Source organism: Armigeres subalbatus, chromosome 2, assembly GCF_024139115.2.
Source record: "Armigeres subalbatus isolate Guangzhou_Male chromosome 2, GZ_Asu_2, whole genome shotgun sequence".
Lineage (NCBI taxonomy): Eukaryota > Metazoa > Arthropoda > Insecta > Diptera > Culicidae > Armigeres > Armigeres subalbatus.
In genome coordinates this window covers 46,460,290-46,479,488 of record NC_085140.1, presented here as the reverse complement: position 1 = coordinate 46,479,488, position 19,199 = coordinate 46,460,290, and the positions used below count along the sequence as shown (strand labels likewise).

Genomic DNA, 19,199 nt, shown 5'->3' with positions numbered 1-19,199 from the left:
ATTTTCAATACGCGTGCCTGCAGCGTGCACTATTTTGACAGATCAAAGTGACATTTAAGAAGCCTAGATAATCATCTATTATTTACACTCATTGAATGAGTTTTATTAATTTGTTAAAAATAGTGAAAAATAAAAGAGCAATTTTTTGCTGACTATATAATAGGACAACTCTGTCTCGCGCAATACAAGTTTATTCATTTCCTAAATCAACAATCTTTTTTATTTCTAACAGAAATTTCTAGATATTCATAATATTGTTTCATAGTAATTACTCCTTCTTTGAAAATTGCTCATTCTTCAACTTTGATTGATGAGATGAGTGTGTTATTCTTGCTTGAAGTTAAATGCATTTCACAAATTCCTTTGGAATACACCCAACTTGTTATCAACTTGTTCTTAATTGATCTTTTTTTCCTTTCGACCTTTTGTCCTTTTAGATCTTTTGTCCCTTTCGATCTTTCGTCCCTTTCAACCTTTTGTCTCTTTCAACCTTTAGTGGTTTTCGACCTTTTGTCTTTTCGACCTTCTGTCCCTTTCGACGATTTGTCCTTTCGACCTTTTGTCTTTTCGACCTTATGTCTTTCGACCTTTTGTCCTTTCGACCTTTTGTCTTTCGACCTTTTGTCATAGATTCGTTCTAAACATCTTACTGAGTGTAAGTTAATTTCTCTCACTCCACGCCGCCAAGCAATCCAGGAGGAGAGCTTGAAGGACAACGCGGTTAGGTATCAACATAATCAACAATAACTTTCGTTAACAACATAACATAACAACAATTGACATCATCAGCATAAAAAAGGTCTCATATCAGGTGGTAAGATCAGAGAAATGTCGTTATGAGAACAGTAATTGTCCTAAATTGCTTCCTTGCGAAGCACCTGACCCACAAACAAACGGTTCTGTGAGACATGAAGCAGCAGGCAGAGATCTGTTTTGTCAGGTACGATTTAATCCATTCAACTCCAGTAGCATTTTTTAGCCCATTCTATCGAATTGTTTTGAGTAAGATGCGAAGATCAACTTTATTGAAAGCAGCCTTGAGATACAAATAAACAACATACACTTTCTAACCGGCATCAATTGCTTGAATACTTGGTAAACTGGGCCAAGTTAGGAGTAACCAATCACTTTGGGTAGAATTCGTTTTGGTTCATGAGCATTATGACCGCACAATTCGTAGTTGCTACTCCGTGATTGACTAGAACTTGCTTTTCGGAAGCTCAAATATCTAAAGTCAAAAACGGCACCGGCCACGTCCTTACGGTCATATAAGAAGGAAAGGATTGTTAGTTCGACACTCGTTGCTACTAGAGACCGAGTATACATCTGCATCTCCACGATTGTCTTGAGATAGGATATCGTTTTAGTTGCAAAGGATAATTTATCTGGAATCACTTTGGTAAGTGATGCGATCTATGGTTTGGGAAATAAAATTAATTTGCTGTCTCGCCACGATAAAAATGTTTAACCATGCACGCCCGGTGGCATACGAAAACGGAGGAGAAACGTTTTGGACACCCGATCGGACGCGCAGTACTCTGTACTTTCTTGCCCGATAGCTACTGCAAACAATTGAAGATCGCATTTGTCTCGACCGGAGCAAAGCGCAATACATGCGCAAGAGCCACCGAACACGAAATAGATATTTTATTATTTTCCCGACGACTTGCTCGATGGCTACTGCAAACTCGCTTACTGGAGAAACACGACTGGACAAGAAACAAACTTTCACTTTTTGATTTATTTACTCACCCGCGCAAAGCAGAACAAAATTACGGTGACTGGCCGATCGTTTTGCCTTCCGCACAAAGCAAAACTAAATTTCGACGACCGGCCGATCCGCTTACTGGAGAAACACGACTCTTTGGGTAGAATTCGTTTTGGTTCAGCACAATATTTTCAGTTTTCTAATTGCAAGAATGATGAGTCGATCAGTACAGGTAAACTTCGATATAATGTACATTCCAATTTCAAAGTTGTACGTTAAATCGAAGTTTGAATAATATTCTTTGGTGCACTATCTTAATGTTGTTCAACCATGTACTCTACGGTTGAATATTTATTTTTGCCTTTTTCGTACAACAAAGATGCTATCATTTCACTACAAAATCGAACTTTTTATAGACTTCTATAAAATGATGTTATATAACAATCAATTGAACTCAACGAACTGAACAAATGTCTGTCGTCCGTGTGTATGTGCGTGTATGTGCACACGAAAAATATTAATATTTTAATTAATAATAAATTAATAAAAATATTAGTCACTTTTTCATATAATAATTCTTAACCATTTTTTTTCGCAACAAGTTGCATTCGACGGACAACCCCTAGTTGATCACTATTCAATATAATCACGATCGATAATTGCGTTCAAAAGTTAATAATGTGTTGAACCATATAAGCTTGGTTGGTTGATTCGCTATACAGCGTTTGCAAGAGCCGTAATGTAGGCAATTATTTAATTATTCATGATGTCTATCACACTAAGGCGAAGCCAAACGATTGAATCGAGAAAGGCATCGTCACCGCTAGGTGCATTAATCTGCGTTTTTGATAAGGTTCAGCTAGCAGTGTGAAACAGCTTTTCTTGCGAACAAATCCTACAAACTTGTTCGTTATTAAATAAAATGACACGGAAAACTGAAATCCTTATTTATTATCTACTAGTCGACCCGGCAGACGTTGTCCTGCATAGTAGGCGAAAATGCGCGTTGAGAACGCCCCATGCGACATTCCCATACAAATCTTTATTTTAGTTTTTCACGATTTACTCAACTTTACTAATGATTTTTGCATGAGGAAATATCATATAAACCCGTCGGAAACTATAACGAACATATCTGCTGAAGGAATGAAGAAAATCCATGCAGCCGTTTTCGAGTTATGCGGATACGAACACAGACCATTTCATTTTTTTATATAGATAAAAAGCACAGGGAATACTTTGTTAACACAGGGCTTGCTTTTCGTAGCACTGCAAATTCATTAATTTTAGGATTAGCGATCACTAGGGGGTTAAACTAGGCCACCATGAAGCACGTGACCCGCCAAATTGAATAATTTCACTGAAATTTAATTATATGCGCCTGAAAAAAAAACTAAAGTCCCGCCAATTTCGATCAATCCTGAGGAAACTTTCAAATGAATTCCTGGAGAAGTTCCTGAATGAATTTCTGGAGAAATGTGAGATTTTTTTTTAGAATCTCTTTCTGGAATTACTTTAGTAAACCTTTCTAAAATCCCTTCAGGTTCCCCTTCGGAAATACCTTATAGGGTAACTCGCCAAATGTTGAACGGCTAATTTCTTCGCCTATTGTTGAACGCACGTGCATTTCTTATGGGAGTTCAACAATAGGCGACAAAATTAGCCGTTCAACATTTGGCGGTTTCGCCTACTTGAATTCTATTCGAAATTTTATTGGTAGAATATTTTCGGAAATTTGCTGTTCTGAAGAATGGAACAGTTTCTGATGGGATTCCTAACAAAGGAGTACTTAAAAGACTTTCCGAACGAATTTCTAGATGAATAGCGAAAAAATCTTATGAAGGCATTTCCAACAAAATATTTGAAAGAATTTTTCTATCTAATGTTTTTAACAGACCAGTGAAAAATTTCCTAAAGGGATTTCCGAAAAAATCCAAAGGAAATTCTGAAAAAAATTGAAAGAATTCACAAAGGAATTCCCAAACAAATTAAGTCGAACATTTCCGTAGGTGTTTCTAAAGCAATTTCAGGAGATATTTCCGTAGAAATATCTAAAGCAATCCGTATATGTATTTCTAAATGAATGATTCAAAGAATTTCCAAAGGAAATCTAGTAGGAATTCCTAAGACATTTCTTAGATAATTTCTGAAGTATTTCTTGAAATTCCTTCTTTCAATTCCAAAAGGAACATGTAGTGTAATTTAGAAAGGAGTTTTTAGATTTATTTCCGAAGTTATTTCAGGAGGGTTTCTGGGAGGAACCCCGGGAGGAATTTCAGAAAAAAAATTTGAAGGAATGTTCCAATGGAATTCGTGGAGAACTGTAAGAAAGTGACAATCCCTTTATAAATACTTTATACACCCATACCTCACTACAACCCGACATCAATTCTTAATTTGACAAAACGTTTGCCCAATATTGATTAGACATTTCTTAGACATAGAACATGCTTCAATCCTCATTATCTCAATATTTTTCAATACCTAAGCAGAATTTTCAAGATCGTGTGAACTGGAAACAGTATAACAATGGTGATAAAATTAGACTACATAAGATGATGTCTCGCTTAACTTTTCAAAAGGTCCTAAGTAACATATTTTTCATGAATTAATTTGAATAGCGCAACAACAGAACAACATGAAAGCTATTGATTGCAGTATTCAAATTAATTCATGAAAAAATGTTAATTAGGTCCTTTTGAAAAGTTAAGCGAGATGTTATCCCAACGGCCTACATGAATGATCATGACAATTTTGGAATAACTATCCAAACTATTAAAAGTATTTTTCAAAATGTAATATCGGAGAAAAATGTACGGTCAATCGGTTGAATTGGTGTTCTGTGTCCAGCAGAGAGGCGAAATCAAGGAACCTTCGTTGGAAAGTGGAGGCAACAGCGTAAGCATCTTGTAATATTAGACGGAAGTGGAAAAGGAGCGAGATAATGAGGTCAGCAGAATATTGCATTTTTACTAGGTCATCAAGGGAGTTACAAGAAGAATTCATAAAGTGTCTGAATAAATGAATAGAATAATTTAATTTGTCACATTTCATAGCATGATAATGAATAGCATGAGGCAGAGACCGTTTAGATTGTAACAAGGCTCTCTAAGACATGTTGCCCAGTTGTTCAGATTTATGTTCAAGAATTCAAACAGAGCAAAGCATTTAATCCGGAGCAGTAGCTGAAATATTTCTTCCAATTCGACTCAATATCTTCTGAAAAAATTACGAAGGTCGTAAATCAAACATTATTTTATGTCACAAATATCTGGAGTAAGATATGTGTCAAAACATTTAGCAATGCTTATGACCAAGGGTGTTTTTTCATCGGTTTATAAACTGTACTGTACTGTTCATGATAGCAGAAAAAAAGACAATTCATGACACATAACCTCTGATGACCTTGACCAATTTTATCGTATAGAGCTATCAAATTGATGTGCTCATTACAGGCAAATAATTGCATCAGCAGATATCACGAGTAACAATGAAGAAGAACTTTATTACCCAGCTTTTACATTTGACTCAGCGCGTGCGAACGATACGATGCCGTAAATGCTGACCAACCGTTGGGCAGGTCCTGCTTGAAAGGATAGTAAATACGTGATAGAATGGATTTCAATGTTACGACCAAACAACATATTAAATTCGCGTAATTTTCGTATTTTGATCATCTCAACTCATTCCTTTATGTCAGCCTAAGAGGATGAAATAGGAAAATTACTAACTTTTTTAGTGGAATGTCTTCAACTTTGTCACAAGACGAGTTTAGTACTACATATTACATTTAATTCCATTTAATTTCACCAATTCTAATAAAGTTGTAATAAGTACGAGACAATGAAGACGGCCTTACAGTCGTAATACGTATCTGTAAAGACTACAACGTGGTGGAATTAAATGGAATAGTATTAAACTCATCTTATGACAGTTGAAGATAAAATAGTTCACAGAAACAGTGTGACGATTTTCATCCTATTTTTGTGATAGGCTAGCATTATCATTTAAACTGGCTATAACTAATTGATAAAGTCGGTAAATACCTTATACAATGGGTAATTTGTTCCGCGGGTTCAAAATCACTACAAATTGCCCTACGGCATAATCCAACCAGCTCTAGGCGATACCATCATAAATTAATCTGGCGCCAGGTTCGATGAGACAAAATTAACAACTTATTAATTTAATCGAAATGCATCACAATAATGTCGACGACAACACTGAATCATCCATTCATTCGTCCAAGGAAAACAATGAATGACGGCATCAACAATGTTACGATGAGCGCCTGACAAATTGCTCCAAACTTTGGGGGTCAGCTCTTTCATGATCGCAACGCAAGGAAAATTGCGCCTCGGAGCGACCCTTGCTGGAAAATTGCTGCGCGTAATCACGGCGATCCCATATAAATGATGGTGTTTTCACGTCTATCAGAGCGACAACTCGATAATTATTTCCATACATGGAGCTTCTCCGTGGCCTTTGGGTACCGCTGGTTGTTGATAGGAACGAACGGTCGGACGACGGATCCCATTCACATAAACTCCATGTCCGTCGTCGTCTAGATTTGTGCCAGATTGTGCACTACTCGCAACGGATGACGATGAGGGGTTTTAATTAAAACGTTGCAAACACACTCATTTCTTGCCGATTTGAACGGACTCGCGAATGGGACCCAGCGAATTCGGTCCGCGGTGAGTAATCATCATCACACCAGCCCAGTAGCAGTGACCTGCACCGTGACAGTCTGTCTCACGGCGACAAATGAGTCAACGTCAGCGGCGACGGCGACGACGACGGACCAAGGAATCGATCGCAGGCTAATTGAGTTTGATCATTAAAATCTTGTGATTTCTTTCCGATTCGGACCGTGTAGTTATGGACAATTTTGCAATTGGTTGCAATCAGGTTGTTTTTGCTTTGTTCCAAGAAACCTTGATGAGTGAAATGTCAGCACGGATGGAATGGGGGCATGTGTATCTGTTGTTTAATCGTTCGGAGTATGAAGTTAAGTTTTAAGATTATTCAACCAACGATTATTTATCAAGGACGGTCATAATCTTTTGTAATCGTGTTTTTGTATGCAATTTGAGAGAGTTTAAAATCCAATAAAGATTTAATCAATTGGGGAAAACATTCATTAAATTCGCGCCGAAATAATTTACTACAGACCTCAACGTTTTCCAAAACAAGAAACCCGTCCAAACGTGTCGCTGCCCACTGATCACTACCTTCGTATGCAAATTATACAATTATAAGGAAAAAAGTAATAAGAGCGTTAGATACTAATAGTAATAACTTGATGGATTTGTTGGTGACACAGCTTGTCAACTGACTATTGATCTATCATTAAGCAATACCTCCTTCGAAGCCTGATCTCGTAGCAAGTGACCGACTGATCGAGGGCAACGAGTTCAAATCACTTAAATCCAAAAATTCATGGCAAGCACATATTAGTTTCCAAATCGGCATCCAATCCCCATAATTAAGGGAAACTGATTGTGGTGGTGTGACTACTGGCGTAACGTCCCATTTTGATCTGAAGATCTTAAATCAATTAAGACTAGCCAATTAGTTGATTCAATTTTCCAGATCTAATCGTACCAGACCGGCTCAGCGACCATATGTTCCGATGAAAACATCGACTTCTGAGGATCAGCTGAAGATTTATTAAGGTGTCACGAGTTTCATCTCTTTGCAGTGCTGCCGCACCGCCTTGTGTCTAGTGTCGATTTCAAGCGATCGAGAAAAACTATTCCCAAATATGGATATTCTTTCATTTGAATAAAATCTGGTTCCTGCCGCCGAAGACGGCAAGTCGCCCTTATATCGGTTTTACCGCCTCAGGCTCCATCACGCTTGGGTGAATTATTGTCCACATGCATATTCAAATATTGTACAGGCCGACAATTCTCGTTGAAACGGTGACCCTATTTCAGTCCGGATCTCCATACAAGGAACTGACACTCGCGAAAGAAGTGACGTTGCAAATATGTACCTACTAACAGACCACGTCAACTTTTTGCGCTTTTTCTCCGCTGAATGATGCGGGACAGCTCGACCGAGTGTCACGCCACGGGAATTAAGCGATTAATTTAAACAGGTAAACATTAGCATCTTTGCCTATTAGCTGGAGGCCCTGTGGTCCGCATTGGGTCGGCGCACTTTTTTCCCAGTTAAGCAAGACGCGTGTTGAATGGTGGATAGGCACGCGCAGTTTACTCCGGGCCGTTTATCACACTTTTTGTTCGATCAGTGACAAATGAAGTGTCCAATGATGATGGCCGGGAGGTGCTACTTAATTTAAAGAGCCGTTCGCTTCAGACCATACGTATGGTAGGTGTTTGACAAGACGGGTCTAAGTAACTTGAGTGTTTGCAGTTTTTGAGTGATTATTCTACTGCCCTTCTACGCATAGTTGTCCCATGTTAGTTTTTGAGGATTTTGACTTTTCACCATAGAGCAGTCTATTCCGATGTACACTTTTAGAAAACTCTAACAGATTTCGAACTTTGTTCGGAAAATCATTGAAAACAACATCAAGTCTATTTGTCCCATTGCTCAATTTATACGCATAATTGTCTCGCGGTGATTAAATTCATCATTATGGCGGATTCTGTTATTTTTTGGAGCAACACACATTGAAATAGCATTTTCTGTTTAGATCTTGCAATCTTAGCCTGTTGCACTGGTTTAATAAGGGCAATTTGTACAATACTCATTCTAAGCGACATAATCACTTCAACCACGTGGCAGGTTCACTTCCATAGATAAAGCATGTGGAGATATATGTCAATCGCAGTAGTCATTCACAAAATCGTGCATTGAACGGGGCTGATATGCGTAGAAACCATAAAACAAGTGCTCTATTTCTCGGCATAACTGTCCCGCCAAACTATTTTCATGATCGTTGTCGCAAATTCTATTTGTGAGTGAAAATAAGAATGATTTCAATGAAATTAAGTCTTCTGAATGGTTCTGTGGTGTAATAATCTTATATTGCATTATGGTTATACGTCAGCAATGAAAATTAGTGTTCAATTTCAAATGCCATTTTCTCATTTGTCGTTTTGTGAATTTGGTACAAGCATGCGTAGAACGGCAGTCTAGGATTACGGTGAAATAAAGCCTAACATCCATTTGGCTTGAAGAAGCTTAAAAAGTAGTAGAAAAATATGTTTCATCCCCTGAGGCGAATTGAATCATTTTTTCTGAAAGATACATTGTCTACTTGCAATCAGATAAAATTACAGCTTTGGAATGTTCTCTCTCTTTACGCGAGTTTCCCAATACTTAAAAGAATTTAATAACACCAACAATGTCATATTCATATAAATGCAATCCGATATCCCAGTAATAAATATACGACTCAACTACAATGACAATGCCGGCATCGAATGGCATTAATCACATTCAGAGTCAACTAGGCGGATCAAACACAGTATATCCGCCGTGAATGGTTCGATCCATGTGCCGACTTTCATCTGATACACCCCATAAGTGCCAAGCTTCCATTGTTTACTTATGTCACATTGTCACCCAACCGTAATGCCAATGAAGAGCTCGCACTTGACCACCACGTATGTGGACTTACCAATACATGATTATGTGCAAACACGATGAGCCGGGTAGTCATACGAGGTACGGAATAAAATCTAAGAACGGCAGGAAATGCAGATTTACATAACAGAACAGAGAAAACTTTGCACAGTTTATTCGATTTTTTGCATTGTGTGTCAGATTGGACAAATTGACGTATGAATCTTTGTTTACAAAATCACATACGTCCTTTTGAATAAGTACCCGAGAATTATTTATTTATTTATTACCAGACTAAGGCCGGAGTAGCCTGTGCAGTACACCTCGTGTCCGTAGAGAACTACCGGTCTAATAATAAGCGTTTTGTAGATAGTCAGTTTGGTACGGCGGCGAACTCTATTCGATCGGAGCGTTTTGCGGAGTCCAAAGAACGTACGATTTCCTGCCATGATGCGTCTCCGAATTTCTCTGCTGGTATCGTTATCGGAGGTCACCAGTGAGCCCAAGTACACGAATTCTTCAACCACCTCGATTTCGTCACCACCAATACAAACTCGTGGTGGGTGGCTTACGTTGTCCTCTCTTGAGCCTCTTCCTATCATGTACCGTCGTGCGGGGCTTCTTTTGACTCCGGGGGCTACTTTGGACTTTTGATTTTCTAAAAAAAAAAACTAATAGAAAATATACCAAATTTGAAACAAAAAGCTGCCATCCAACTATCAACAAGCCACTTGAATGGTGATAATGGCAATTTGAGAATAGTTAACGTTGTAATTCTTGTTTCAAAATGTCCAAAGTAGCCCCCGATTTGTCAAAAGAAGCCCCGCACGACGGTACTTCGTCTTCGACGTGTTGATGACTAGTCCAATCCGTTTAGCTTCGCTTTTCAGTATGATGTAGGCTTCCTCCATCCTCTCAAAATTACGTGCCATAATATCAATGTCGTCGGCGAAACCAAATAACTGGACGGACTTCGTGAACATCGTACCACTTGTGTCAATCCCTGCCCTTAGTATTACTTCCTTCAAAGCGATGTTGAATAGTAGACACGAAAGACCATCACCTTGCTGTAACGCTCTGTGCGTTTCGAAGGGACTCGAAAATGCCCCTGAAACTCAAACTACGCACATCACCCGATCCATCGTCGCCTTGATCAAGCGTATCAGTTTATCCGGAAATTTGTTTTCGTGCATAAGCTGCCATGGCTGGTCCCGATCGATTGTATTGTATAGGGCTTTGAAGTCGATAAATAGATGATTTGTGGTACGTTGTATTCGCGGCATTTCTGCAGCACCTGATGTACGGCGAACACCTGATCTGTAGTAGAGCGTTCACCCATAAATCCCGCCTGATACTGCCCCACGAACTCTCTTGCAATTGGTGTTAGTCGACGGCATAAAATTTGGGAGAGTACCTTGTAGGCGGCGTTCAGCAATGTGATTGCGCGGTAGTTGCTACAATCCAGCTTATCGCCCTTTTTGTAGATGGGATACACGACACCTTCCATCCACTTCTGCGGCAGAACCTCATCCTCACAAACCGCCCTTTTTGTAGATGGGACACACGATACTTTCCATCCACTACTGCGGCAGAACCTCATCCTCCCAAACCTTGGTAATTAATCAGTGCAGCGCTCTAGCCAGCGCCTCACCACCGTATTTAAACAGCTCTCCTGGTAGTTGGTCAACTCCAGGGGCTTTGCTGTTTTTCAGCAGGCCGATCTCCTCCTGGATTTCCTGGAGATCCGGGGCCGGTAAAATTATGTCCCTGGTTCTTCACCATACCGCCACCTTTGGCTGCCATATCGCCATTGAGGTGTCCTTCGTAGTGGTGCCGTCACCTTTGGGTCACCTCACGCTCCTTTGTACGAAGGTTCCCGTTTATGTCCTTACACATAATGGGCTGTGGCACGTGGCCATTACGTGAACGGTTTAACTTCTCATAGAACTTTCGTGCGTTATTAGCGCGGTAAAGTTCCTCCGTCTCTTGACGGTCTCGATCTTCCTGCTGGCGCTTTTTCCTCCAAAAAATCGAGTTTTGTCTGTTTCGCGCCGGTTTGTACCGTGCCTCGTTCGCCCTCGTGTGGTGTTGCAGCAATCTCACCCATGCTGCAATCCTCTCCTAAACTAACTGCTCACATTTGCCGTCATACCAGTCGTTTCTCTGATCCGGTTGAGGTGCTTCCAATGGCGATCAAATATCTCTCCAGCCATCTTCAAGAACCGCTGCGCCTAGCTGCTTTTCCGTTGGGAGTGCCACTTCCAGCTGCTGCGCGTAGTCTTGGGCTAGTTTACCGTCTTGTAGCCGCCCAATGTTAAGCCGCGGCGGACGACTCCGACGCGAGTTGTACACCGTCGAGAGTTTTGAGCGCAGGCATACTGCAACGAGGTAGAGGTCGGATTCAATATTCGCACTGCGGTAAGTGCGTACGTTCGTGATGTCGGAGAAGAATTTACCGTCGATTTTTGGTTTTCCGTTTCTTGATTAGGTGATTTCCATGTGGCCTTGTGGATATTCTTGCGAGGGAAGAAAGTGCTTCGGACTACCATTCCGCTGAAGGCTGCAAAGTTTATGCATCATTGCCCGTTGTTGTTCGATACGGTATGCCGACTATCCGGTCCGATGACCGGTCTATACATTTCCTCCTTTCCTACCTGAGCGTTCATGTCGCCGATGACGATTTTGACGTCCCGCAGTGGGCATCCATCGTATGTCTGCTCAAGCTGTACATAAAACGCTTCTTTCTCGTCGTCGGTTCTCCCTTGGTGTGGGCAGTGCACGTTGATGATGCTATAGTTGAAAAATCGGCCTTTTATCCTCAGCTTGCACATTTTTGCGTTGATTGGCTGCCACCAAATCACACGTTGGCGCATCTTGCCCAGCACTATGAAGCCGGTTCCCAGCTCGTTGGTGGTGCCACAGCTTTGGTACAAGGTAGCCGCTCGATGCCCGCTTTTCCACACTTTCTGTCCTGTCCACCAGATTTCCTCCAACGCTACGACGCGAAATTGAAGGGATTCATCGTAGATTATCCTGTCGCAACCTGCGAAGCCTATCGACTTACAGTTCCATGTTCCAAGCTTCCAATCGTGATCCTTTATTCGTCGCCTAGGTCGTTGCCGATTGTATCGAGTCGTATTATCTTCTATGTCGTTCGTCTCGTCGGAGGGCCGTCGTGTCAGGTCTGTTTAGCGTCCCACCTAACCCAGGGCTTGGGCTTGTGCATTTTGAGCAGCACAGGGTCGCTTTGGCGGAGCCTACTTGCGGATACATGCAGCTTTTTATAGAAGTTTAACAGGGCCCTTTGTCAAACCCCACCACATTCTAGGCAGGCATCACAACTCGCAGATGCCTTAGGGAGGGATCGTCAAGCCCTTGGACATAGTCCCTGCTGCAGGGAAAAGGGTATATAAAAAGATACAGGGTTCTGACAGAGTTTATAATCAGCCCTATTTTTACGATCGCCCGATCCCGTTTGAGTAAAATATTGTTCATAACGCAAAAAAAAAATCAATGTCTCGGTTCGGTGTGGGCGGATTGCGTTAAAATGTTGACACAAATCGTAGGACTTTCTGGTGAGCTGTCACACCTTGTTTACACCAATGCCTTTTATTTGTTATGAAATTCATCAATTTTTTTTTATCAGGGTTAAAAAACGACAAAACATGACAAACTGCACCTTATATTTTCCCATTGCTCTGTCAATGATTAGAGAGCGTATCGTCTAGCTTCAATCTATCTAACATCACAAACGAATCGGATGTCTCACCGAATATTCTACTGCTCGATTTCGACTCATCTAGCCTCGCACGTATCTGCATAATCAGCTTTTTCGGAAAACCATGTTCTAGCATAATCTGCCACAGTTCGTTCCGTTCCACTGAGTTTTTCGATTCTATGAAATCCACAAATAGATGTCACACTGTTGTATCCTTGGAGTTGGTCACAGAGCTATACTTCAATAGTTAGCACAATCAAGTCTGTGGCCTATGTGTAGATAAGACATGGCCAGGCCATCCAGCCAGCCAGGAATTTTTCCCTCTGCTGTTCATTCTCAATTTTCAAAATTTTCCCAATTTTTAAATATTTAGATCAAGTTTTGAAAAAATCGTAAATAATCATATTGTACTTTAAAAGTTCTTTTAATTGACCTTTCTCGTTGAAAATGTTATCTTGATTTATTATCTCAGTCAATTCTTTGACATATTTTACGTCAACTTTTCCCATAACTATTATAATAATAGAGCCTGTAACTATTTAAAAAATCAAAAGTTGACCTTAAATAAATTAAAGAATCGATTGAGTGAATACAACTTTTGACGGAAAATGTTTATTTTTTCGGCACTGTATTACGTTGTGCATCTTCTCCAACACCTTCATGTCAATCATTGCTTCTTTCATGGTCTTTTTTTTCTCCTTTCCTTTTTTGCACCTTGACTAGGTGTTTCGGGTGTAGTGACTTATAATTGATTTGTTTATTTCTCCTATTGTTACCCACCCTTTTATCTTTATAGCATCGAACTTTGTTTATTATTTTTGCCAATCATTCCTTAATCCTTATGTTGATTTAGGACTAAACACTGTTCATAATTTTGAAACAGTTCACCAGTACAGCGTAATAGCACCAGTACCATGTGATAAAATCAAGATGCTAGCAATGAATGACCAGAGATTTTTGAGTTGAGGGAATTAACCCTCTCCCGCCCATGGTGTCTGTAGAGCACCATCAAATTTTGCACCTTCTCACCTTTATCGAATTGTTTCAACAACAACATGCAATATTTAACACATCTTTATGGTTCCAATAAACTGCAAATATTATCAATTTTAAGTACAAATAGTTAAACTATTGAAAACAATCAAGTAACTGGGGGTTCAATCAAAGTTAATTGCCTCCGGGGATAATTCCGGGGATTAAACCACCCGACTTCGACATTAATTTACAATGTTGTGAAAACTCATATGTAAATATGTACATTATGTGGAAAATATTTATTTGAAAAATGTATTGGAGGTAACCACACTCGAACCCACGACCCTCAGTATCAAGTAACTATTAATTTACAACCAAACACTTTTTTTTCGTTTTTCACTAATTTTAGCCGGAGACGAGCCAGCCTCGGGCTGAAAGTCTCATTAATAAAAAAAAAAAAAAAAAAAAAAAAAAAAATTTTAGCTATGCTAAATAACTTTTATTCTAGCATGTTTATCAAAGATGATTCCTTCCTACTGAAATCTATGAAAAAAAAGTCGTGGGTTAAACAGAAATTGCCCACACTCGACAAGTCTCCAGACAAAACTTGAGTCGCTTCAAGAGAATATCTATCAAGCATCTTCTTTAGGAATTAACAAGCTGCAAGGAAATGCTATTAGCTGCTTAGCTTTAGAACATGTATTCCAAATGGCTCTACGGATGCCGCCGATATTACAAAAATTGAATACTTTTGAATTCAGTCATTGAATACTTTTGAATTCATTTTAAATAAACTGATGTAAGCAAAAGTGTACATGTTGACACTGTTGATGTTGTTGGTTGACAAAATTTGCTGTGTTCAAACGTTACGTGAAGGCCAATGCATTTAAAATAGCAAATCATGGTGTTTTGCACGATTTATTTTTTCCCGATTTTTTGCAAGATTCCGAGAAATTCCCGACTTTTTCCAGCATTTCCCGCATGAAATTTCAATTCCCACATATTTCCCGATTTTCCGACTCACTGGTTACCCTGCTTTCTCATTCTATCTGGTGTGGGTGGTTCCACTGCCCGTCCATCATCTTCAACCCTGGTTCTGCTTGTGCCATCTCTGCTACAACAACTTAAAATGCTCCTTCCACAAGGCGGGCGATCGGTCAACTGATTTTCGAAACTATCATTGAACATGACTGGCGCCGATTTATCATACCTGGCACAGCTTCCCTCAATTCCATCTAATCTAATGTCATACAAAGTTTAATTTTTGTTTGATGATATTTTCATATCTTTTTAGAAAAAAAAAATAACGGGCTTGGTGGTCATATGGCTACCGCTTCTGCCTCATACGCAGGAGGTCGTGGGTTCAATCCCAGGCCCGTTCCATTTCTCCTACTTTGTATCTTTTCATATATTTCTCATGTTCTAGCAATCGCTAGAACTGGAAATAGGCTTTCATACCGTTTCCATCTTCTATCCCTATACCTACAACTTGATTAGTTCTAGCAGGTTACTGTTAGAATTCGAAATGAGCGAAAAAGTTCGTTTCGGCATCCAATTAAAATACTACACCACCCTTTCATAACTATCACATTGGCAACCCGTTAACCAAGACGAACCTCTGCCATAAAACCTCAACCCCAAGATTCCAATAAAATTCCGCAGGAGCTCGTGGCGAGTGCAGAGGTGTTCTCGGCTTGCAGTGGGCGAGTGACTGCATCATCAATTCCTTCCCATCCCCGATGACCGTGAGGACGTGGCCAGCGCCGTTATCGACTATCCAAAATACTAGAGCTCTCGGCTGTGCACATTGAGGTTGGAGAGCAAATCCCATGCTTCCATCCATTGGTTCCCTGTGCAATTGCAATTGTTCAGGTCGATCACGGAGTAGCAACTACGAAATGCACGGTCATCATGCTCATGCTCATGCTCATTTTCATATCTTTTTAGAAAAAATATATTTATTTTGTTTAAAATTTAGGAATTGTTTACAGTTAATTCAATTTATTTATGAATATTTTGTTTTTTAATGGGAAATATTGATTTTATTTAGAAAAATTTTGTTATCAAATTTCGCTTTTCATATACAATTGTTAATATATTCTTGACCTTTATGAAATTCCTTTACGTCTAGGAAAAAGTTCAATAATTCATAGAAATTGAATATTTAGTATTGCTTTCATCCGGATTTGATCATTGGTAATTTCCAATTTATATTTTTTTCTATTATATTTTTTTTTCAGGAATATTTTATGTTAGGAGAGGCTGTACAACGAGCATTAATTGTAGAACTATGTGAGCAGATCCAGTCGCAATCAAGTTTACTCTAATAATTTTTGTTTCACTTGTGCTGCTTGGGTGGTGGCGTTGAAAAGCAATCTACGACTATCAAGAATGCTTTTATTGAAACCGATGAGAACAAACTGTGTGAGGTTGCGCAATAAAATTAGTCAACATTTAGATCAAATCGGAAAATTTAAATCTAACATAAAATCTGTGTTATTGGACACCAGTGAGACGTGGTGTGTATCAGCCGGTATCACGCAAATGCTGCACACATTCATCAACCGATGTCTACGGTTTACAACTCGGGTCTACCAACAAGGAAACAAAAAGTCGATAGAAATCTGACCTGGACCCAGAATAAGGCTGAAGCGAACAACCACCCAGGATGTAGATGTTCTATGTTGGTCAAGTTTACTTCTAGAGGGTTCGACTCTCCAAGCGTAGATCAATTGCCAATTGAAATGAAAATTCGTGCAATCGCAAGGATAGTTAGTTTTCCATACATAGGCTCCATGCAAACAAATCTCAAGTTTGATAAATAATTTCTTTTTACTGCATTTTTTGAACATTTATTTAATTCTGGGGTTGTTCCGTTTTTAAAGAAAATTTGTAGTGTGTCAATGCAATTTTGAGCAGGTGATGCATCCACGAAAGAAGAAGCATTCCTCAACAAAGACAACTTAAATTCAGGAACCCAAAAACTAATGGCCAAGTTTTGGCAATCGATAGTGGGTGACGAACGAAACGGGAACCTACCTTGCAGCATCGATCTGTATGCGGTGTCTGTGATGGCGAATACGTGTGGCGGTACTTCGTGCCGTTTGATGCCTTTATACTTCTCCATGATCTTCTCGGTGTAGATGGGTAGCTTTTTGTACGGATTGACCACCACGCAGAAAAGGCCCGAGTATGTCTGAAAGGGAAGAAGCGAGAGAAAGACAAAGCCAAAATGAAAAAAATGGATAATTGGAAGGTTTGGAAGCGATTTTGGAGCTAGAGGATTCAGCGATGAGTCAGAAAGCTGTTTTATTGTTGAAATGGAACTGTGTACATCGGTAATTGAAAATTGGGGGTGCAGATTTTGCAGAATTTGCCACTGTACTATTCCGCTTAAATTGGGCGGCATAATTGTGAAGGTCACGTGAAAACATAACGAATTGAAGATTCTGTTTATAATAACAACCCATTCAAGAAACTGTTATGCTGTACTCAAAACAAACTAATTACATGAACTGTTTGCTCGTTTATCGTTTCTTGATCCACTATTCCAGTCAATACTGGTACCGGTAATGTGCAATCACTGTATTGTAACAATCACATAATTCAAAACGAGTACGGTAGCTCATGGACATGGCTTCTTATCGATTAAAATGGCATGTGCCTCATTTCGATCATCTGTTTATTAAAACAAACTAATCTAAATGGTACCAAGTCGGTATACACTACTTACTCTCTGATCTATGTAGTAAGGTTTACCGATAATGCATAATAAGATTTGTGCGAAAATGTGACCAAAAACTCTAAATTTTATACATTTATCGATTAGTCATACTCAAATCGTCGAGGTGAGTCGATTGGTATATAACACTATGGGTCTCCGGGCCTCATATAAAAAATTGTGATGCTTTGTTATCAAACCATTTTCCAGTAACTTGCAAGTAGAAAAATAGTAAACTACTTTTCGACTATTGAGTCCTATTGTGAAACTGCGATGGCGGCGATCCCTTTGGTTCTGATGCTGAACCACAAATATCAACATCATGCACCATTGGCATTCAGTAAAGCTGAATTGCCGCAGCCGCTCCAGCCAGAAGAAAGTTCAACAAAAAGGCGTAATTAATTTAAATGGACATTTTGTTATTATTTTGTTCTCCTTTTCAGGTTGTTTTTTGTTTTCATTTTGTGACCTAGACCGACTCGCCCCAATGCGAAGCGCGGGCGGCCAGAGTGCTTCTGCTTGCTCGTTGATTGTAGCTACTATGCATGTAATTACTGTGGACGGTGTTGCGGTAGTCAAAGCGCAAAGCGGGCATCTTCTGCGAACTGTTCGCTTCAAACGAGCGGCAGCAATTTACACCCTCGGAGTCAAGTGTGTAGATTATTATAATGAAGGTTCTGCAACGGTCGGTATAAATATGCGACAAGATGCTGGTGGACTGGGCGGGAACCACAATAAATGCATACGAGCAACGACGCTAGTGCGGAAAAGATGGTCAAGGTGCGTGGCAAACAGATTGTAATGTGACAACATTTCTGCACGTCTGAACGAACGAGCAGGGGATTGTTGTCAACTCATAAACAGAGGCTACGTATGTGCAAAGCATTGATGTAAATTACGAGTAATTAACGGATGATGAAATTGGGAACATGTACCTTATTTGCAGCTAATATAGTAATGAAATAACTAGTTTTCTTGCAGAACTAATTTATTTGAAGCTTTACAAATTGATCAGCTCAGTTGTATTGTCGAGGTTGACAGCAATAAGCCGACTGTGAAACACGTCTTCACGATCATCGTATACGATAGAAGATATATAACAATGGAAGATAAATAATAATAATGAAACAAATCAAAGAAAAATATCAGGGACTCACACAACGCGGATATTTGATCTATATCCATAACTAATCTGACTGTAATTTCTAACATTCAACTTACATACATTTGACAAAGATATCATCAATGTTGACACTTGGTAGGTGTTGAAATATATGTTTGTCAAAGATATATTACTTATCTTGAATACTCTACTGACAAGTTGATAGACACGAAAATGAAAATTGACAAAGCGGAATCATACGGTCGTGTCACGAAGCTGCCACCAGTGTAACAAATCACCCATCAACTGTTAGTGTTCAGTCAGATGAATGAAAGAAAGACGCCACTTATTTATACTTGACATAGGCGCTAGCAGATTTTGAAGCTATATCTCCGATGGGGTGAGGAATTTCGAATATTAGATGACTAAGTCA

At 39.5% G+C, this 19,199-nt stretch overlaps 1 protein-coding gene across 3 annotated transcripts in view; it reads right to left on the bottom strand.

Annotated features, from left to right (window-relative positions):
• Nucleotides 1–19,199, bottom strand: part of LOC134218525 (myosin heavy chain, non-muscle) — a 189,521-nt gene that overhangs the window by 45,845 nt on the left and 124,477 nt on the right. For all 3 annotated transcript variants that reach the window (XM_062697635.1, XM_062697637.1, XM_062697636.1), the window contains exon 4: nucleotides 16,983–17,139. In XM_062697635.1, the coding sequence (XP_062553619.1) occupies nucleotides 16,983–17,139 (157 nt within the window). The remainder of the gene's footprint in view (nucleotides 1–16,982; nucleotides 17,140–19,199) is intronic.